This window comes from Colobus angolensis, unplaced genomic scaffold (genome assembly GCF_000951035.1).
Source record: "Colobus angolensis palliatus isolate OR3802 unplaced genomic scaffold, Cang.pa_1.0 Scaffold60, whole genome shotgun sequence".
Taxonomy (NCBI): domain Eukaryota; kingdom Metazoa; phylum Chordata; class Mammalia; order Primates; family Cercopithecidae; genus Colobus; species Colobus angolensis.
Window position 1 is genome coordinate 2,350,544 of NW_012119599.1, and position 6,407 is coordinate 2,356,950.

Below are 6,407 nucleotides of genomic sequence, written 5' to 3' on the forward strand. Positions count from 1 at the left end.
AGTGGGACCAGGAGAGGTGGCGAGAGGAGGCTGCACGCATTTGTAATTCATTATTTTATTTTTTTTCTTGAGATGGAGTTTCGCTCTGTTGCCCAGGCTGGAGTGCAGTGGCACAGTCTGGGATCATTACAGCCTCTGTCTCCCAGGTTCAAGCACTTCTCCTGCCTCAGCCTCCCAAGTAACTGGGACTACAGGCACCTGCCACCACACCCAGCTAATTTTTGTGTTTTTAGTAGGGGCAGAGTTTCGCCACGCTGACCAGGCTTGCCTCGAACTCCTGACCTTAGGTGATCCACCCACCTCGGCCTCCCAAAGTACTGGGATTACAGGAGTGAGCCACTGCGCCTGGCTTATTCTTTTTTTTTTTTTTTTTTTTGAGACAGAGTCTCGCTCTGTCGCCCGGGCTGGAGTGCAGTGGCCGGATCTCAGCTCACTGCAAGCTCCGCCTCCCGGGTTTACGCCATTCTCCTGCCTCAGCCTCCCGAGTAGCTGGGACTACAGGCACCCACCACCTCGCCCGGCTAGTTTTTTTTTTAGTATTTTTTAGTAGAGACGGGGTTTCACCGTGTTAGCCAGGATGGTCTCGATCTCCTGACCTCATGATCCACCCGTCTCAGCCTCCCAAAGTGCTGGGATTACAGGCTTGAGCCACCGCGCCCGGCCTGGCTTATTATTTAAACAAAAATCAGGCCAGTTTGCAGTGGCTCACACCTATAATTCTAGCACTTTGGGAGGCCAAGGAGGGAGGATTGTTTGAGACCAGGAGCAGGAGTTCCAGACCAGCATGCACAATATAGCAAGACCTCATCTATAACAAAAAATTAAAAAATAAAATTAGCAGGGTGTCCCCGTTGCTTGGGAGGCTGAGGTGGGAGGATCGCTTGAGCCCAGGAGTTGGAGGCTGCAGTGAGCCATGATCACGCCGAGGCACTTCAGCCTGGGCAACAAGAGTGAGACCCTGTCTCTAAAGACAAAAGCAACAACAAAAACCTGAACCAAGAGAACAAATGTTCGTGTGAGCTGTGGCTAGGATTGTAGGCGCAGAGGTGTTTATTAAGCTTGTCTTCTGTACTTTTCTGAATGCTTGAACTATTTCATCGTTTTAAAAAGCACCCATCTGTGGCTCTGCAGGGCTCTTGGAAGAAAGTCTGTCCCTTATCAAGGAATTTAAAGCCTTGTATGGCCTGCTCCCAATGACCTCTTCCAGCTTGACTCACCCTCCTCCTCTCCACCCAAGGAATAAATTGTCTTGCCTCTTTGCTTCCTTCATTTCCTGTTTAGCACCCATTCCCTGAGTGTCTGCCCTGTGCTGGGAGCTGGGGACACAGTGGTGACTGAGACAACCCCAGCCCTGTCCTCTGGGGTTTGCAGTCCAGTGAGGGACACAGATCTGTCCCCAGACAGGGATGACCCAGAGCAGGCAGGGGTGAGGTGTGGGAACACAGGGGCTGTGGGAGCCTGAGGGTCAGGGAGGGCTTCCTGGAGGAGGGGGCATGGGGCTGAGTCCTGAAGTGTGAGTCCTGAAGTCCTGACTGGAGCATGGTGAACAGGTGTCTACGTAGAAGCACCAGCAGATGCTGAAACCTGGAGGCTCCCGGGGTGAGGAGGAGGCTACGGGACAGCGCTAGTGAGGTATGCAGCTGCCAGAGCATGAAGACTGTGGTGACAGGCCTCAGCTTTGTCCCAAAGTCACTAGGGAGCCATGGAAGGCTTAAGAGATGGAGAAGAGCAGGTCTGTGTTTTTTCAAGGTCCTGAAAGGTGGACTGGAGGTCCTAAGACTAGAGGCTGGGGACCAGGGAGAAGGCCAGAGCAGGGAAGTGGGTAAGGGTTCCGCTTGGGGTAGGGGCTATGGGAAGGGAGTGAAAGGAGGGAGCGCAGACTGAAGAGAGGCTTAGGAGATGGAATGGGCAGGACTCAGGAAGCTGTGAAGGCAGGGACTGGAGCTGCCCTGGCCACCGCTGTGTCCCTAACACCTGCACAGGGCTGGGCCCATGGAAAATACCTAGTAAATTTTTTTGTTTTGTTGTTTTGTTTTTTTGAGACTGAGTTTTGCTCTATCTCCCAGGCTGGAATGCAGTGGCACGATCTCAGTTCACCGCAACCTCCACCTCCTGGGTTCAAGCAATTCTCCTGCCTCAGCTTCCTGAGTAGCTGGGATTACAGGTGCCTGCCACCACGCCTGGTTTTTTTTTTGTATTTTTAATAGAGACAGAGTTTCGCCATGTTGGCCAAGCTGGTCTCGAACTCCTGACCTCAGGTGATCCGCCCACCTCCGCCTCCCAAAGTGCTGGGATTACAGGCATGGAACCACCACACCTGCCCTCAAGTCATTTTAAAAGCATACAATTAAGTGGCATTTAATGCATTCACAGTGTTGTGCAACCATCCCCTTTATCTAGTTCCAGAGTGCCTCCCTTTCCCCAAAAGGAAACCCTGCATCCATTAGCAGTCACTTCCCATTCCCCGATTCTCTCCAGTCCTATAGGTAACTGTCAGTCTCCTTTCCGTCTCTAAGGATTTGCCTAGAGACCTGCGAGGTGACTCGCACCTGTAATCCCAGCACTTTGGGAGGCGGAGGCAGGCAGATCCCTTGAGGCCAGGAGTTTGAGATCAGCCTGGGCAACATAGCAAGACCCTGTCTCAATAAATAAATAAATAAAGTTGGGCATGGTGGTGCACACCTGTAGTCCCAGCTGCTGAGGAGGCTGAGGTATGAGGATCGTTTGAGCCCAGGAGTTTCAGGCTGCAGTGAGCTATGATGGGGCCATTGCACTCCAGCACTGGGTGACAGGGTGAGAGCCAGTCTCAAAAAAAAAAAAAAAAATTTAGGCTTTGCCTATTCTAGACATTTCCCAATAAGTTTTTGCCGAAGACATGAATGAGGGAGAGATGACAAGGGTACTAATCAAACAGGAGAGATGAAGGGGATGAGAGGGTGTAGGCAGGCGCTCAGGAGTCTGTCCTGGATGTCTGGATGGATGGTGGGGCCTGGGTCCCCATACCATCTCTGTCCTCGGCTGACTGTGTCATCTTGGGAGGGAGCCTTCCCCTCTCTGAGCCTGTTTCTCCACGGAGTAGGAGGATCAAGAGGATCAACTTAAGACACAGAATATTCCAGGCCACGAGCAGTGGCTCACGCTTGTAATCCCTGCACTTTGGGAGGCTGAAGTAGGTGGATCACCTGATGTCGGGAGTTCAAGACCAGTCTGGTCAACATGGTGAAACCACGTATCTACTAAAAATATAAAACTTAGCCTAGTGTGGTGGCACGCGCCTGTAGTCCCAGCTACTCAGGCTGAGGCAGGAGAATTGTTTGAACCTGGGAGGCAGAGGCTGTGCCACTGCACTCCAGCCTGGGTGACAGAGTGAGTGAGTGAGACTCCATCTCAAAAAAAAGGGAGAATATTCCAGACACGAACATTGCTCCTTAGTGACAGGGCAGGAGTAGGGTGAGGAAAGGTTCTAATGTGGATATGCAGGGAGAGCACCCAGGCTCTGGAATCAGACGGTCTGAGTGCAAATCCTGACTTTGTTCTGGAATCATTGTGGGACCTTAAGCAGGTGCCTTTGCCCTTCTGAGCCTCCATTTCCTCATCAAAATGAAGATAATGAAAATCCCCACCATGGCCGGGCATGGTGGTTCGTGTCTGTAATCCCAGGACTTTGGGAGGCTGATGCAGGCGGATCACCTGAGTCCAGGGGTTTGAGACCAGCCTAGGCAACATGGCAAGATCTCCATCTCTACTGAAAATATGAAAAATTAGCCAGACGTACTGTTGCGCCTGTAATCCCAGCTCCTCGGGAGGCTGAGATGGGAGGATTACTTAATCCCAGAAAGTGGAGGCTGCAGTGAGCTGCACTCCAGCCTGGGTGACAGAGTAAGACTCTGTCTCAAGAAATAAAAACAACAAAAAAAGTCCCCACCTTGGGCTCCCGTAGTCCCAGCTACTTGGGAGGCTGAGGCAGGAGAATGGTGTGAACCCGGGAGGCAGAGCTTGCAGTGAGCCGAGATCATGCCACTGCACTCCAGCCTGGGCGATAGAGCGAGACTCCATCTCAAAAAAAAAAAAAAAAAGAAGTCCCCACCTTATAAGCTTGTGCAGATCCAGGGATTATTAAGTGCTCAGGCAAGTGTCTGGTATGCTCACCCCAAAGTGCTCGGTACACAGAGGCAGTGTCATCCATACCACCATTGTCATCAGCATTGTCCATGGTCATTATTTTTTTCCCCAGGTCCTCACCTGTCAAAATGCCTATCCTGAAGAATCTGGGAGTGTCAGACCCTAAGGTGCCCCGGGCGGGGACCCTGCCCCTGAGGTCCTCTCAGAACCCCTTTGAAGAAGTTTCAGGGCTGGAGGAAGAAGAGGCCGGGGAGCTGGGGTCCCTCCCCAATGGAACATCTTGTCGCCGCCGTGCCACCTTGGAGAAGCTTGCAGGCCTGGCCCCCTTCCGTCTGGGCTGGGCCCCGGGCCGGCGGGCAGGCAGCACTGGGGATGGGCAGTCCCGCTCTTTCTTGGGCCGTGTGCTGGTACCAGGGATACGCAGGAGCTCAGCAGATTTTGGCCTCCTGGCCCGGCTACATGGGACCCGAGCCCATGGCGACGAGGAGGCAGCAGGGGAGGCCGCCCGGAGACTGGCCTTCCTGAGACTCGGGCGTGGATCCAAGCCCCAGCGTGCATCCCTGGCTGAGAGAGTGGTGCCTGCAGGCGAGGCAGCTCCAGAGCCCCCACCCAAGGTCCCAGAGCCCCCAAAGATGAAGGAGCCGTTGTCAGGTGAGTCCAGAGCTCTGACCCAGTCCTGGGAGAATTCCAGTGCCCATGTCCATCCCCAGCCCTGGTGGTCCCAGGCTTCATACTTAAGCCCATCCCAGCTGCCACCTGTGACCCCGACCTGCAATTCACATGTCTGACTCACATCTCCTGCCTTCATGCCAGCTCCAACCCATTACCACGGCAGTCCTAACTCCTGTCATCAAGCTTCCTCTTCAGCGCCACCTGTTAATATACGCTCACCCTAAATCTTTGCCTCCTCCACCTGCCGTCTTCAGCCCTACTCCCACGTCTAAAGCCAAGTAAATACCTGATTTTGGTCCCATCTCTCCCCCTTCCCTTTCTATCCCCAGTTTCTTCAATTTCTTTATTTTATTTTATTTATTATTATTATTTTTTGAGATGGAGTCTCGCCCCGCCGCCCAGGCTGGAGTGCAGTGGTGCAACCTCGGCTCACTGCAACCTCTGCCTCCCGGGTTCAAATGATTCTCCTGCCTCAGCCTCCCAAGTAGCTGATATTACAGGCATGTGCCACCACGCCCAGCTAATTTTCGTATTTTACTAGAGATGAGGTTTCACCATGTTGACCAGGCTGGTCCCGACCTCCTGACCTCAAGTGATCTGCCTGCCTCACCCTCCCAAAATGTTGGGATTACAGGTGTGAGCCACGGCACCTGGCCAATTTCTGCTTTTTATGAGGACACCACTCATATGGGATTTGGGTCTACGCTATGATCTCCCTTTAATTTGATTGCCTCGTCGGCCGGGCGCAGTGGCTCAAGCCTGTAATCCCAGCACTTTGGGAGGCCGAGACGGGTGGATCACGAGGTCAGGAGATCGAGACCATCCTGGCTAACACCGTGAAACCCCATCTCTACTAAAAAATACAAAAAACTAGCCGGGCGAGGTGGAGGTGGCGGGCGCCTGTAGTCCCAGCTACTCGGGAGCCTGAGGCAGGAGAATGGCGTAAACCCGGGAGGCGGAGCTTGCAGTGAGCTGAGATCCGGCCATTGCACTCCAGCATGGGCAACAGAGCGAGACTCCGTCTCAAAAAAAAAAAAGAAAAATTTGATTGCCTCTGTAAAGACCCTATTTCCAAATCAGGTGACATTCTGATGTACCGGGATGAAGACTTCACATATCATTTTTTCTGGGGGGACATAATTCAATCCCTAACACCACCCCATCTTCATCCTCAGTCCCCATTCCTACTCCAAGCCCCAGTGTCTTCATCAATGCCTTTTCTGTTCTCACCCCACACTTATTCCAAGCCCACCATCAGTCTCTATCTGAGACACATCCATATGCTTCTCGTACAGCTTATCCTTTCCTCCAAATGCCATCTACTTTTGGAGACAGGGTCTCACTCTATCACCCAGACTGGAGGCTAGAGTGCAGTGGTGCAATCATGGCTCTCTGCAGCCCTGACCTCCTGGGCTCAAGCAATCCTCCCACCTTAGCAGCCTGAGTAGCTAGGACTACAGGCACAGGCGATCACACCTGGCTAATTTTTACATTTTTTGTAGAGATGGGGGTCTCACTATGTTGGTCAAGTTGGTCTTGAATTCCTGGCCTCAAGTGATCCTCCTACCTCAGCTTCCCAAAGTGCCGGAATATCAGGTGTGAGCCACCACGCC

The 6,407-nt window shown here is 52.8% G+C and overlaps 1 protein-coding gene across 1 annotated transcript; it reads left to right on the top strand.

Moving 5' to 3' along the window:
- The first annotated feature begins 1,286 nt into the window (after positions 1 to 1,286).
- Positions 1,287 to 4,963, top strand: LOC105526979. The gene is made up of 3 exons (XM_011963158.1): positions 1,287 to 1,426; positions 4,235 to 4,773; positions 4,848 to 4,963. Exons 1-3 carry the CDS (start codon positions 1,407 to 1,409, stop codon positions 4,961 to 4,963), a joined length of 675 nt encoding a protein of 224 aa, XP_011818548.1. The 5' UTR covers positions 1,287 to 1,406.
- The last annotated feature ends 1,444 nt before the right edge of the window (positions 4,964 to 6,407 follow it).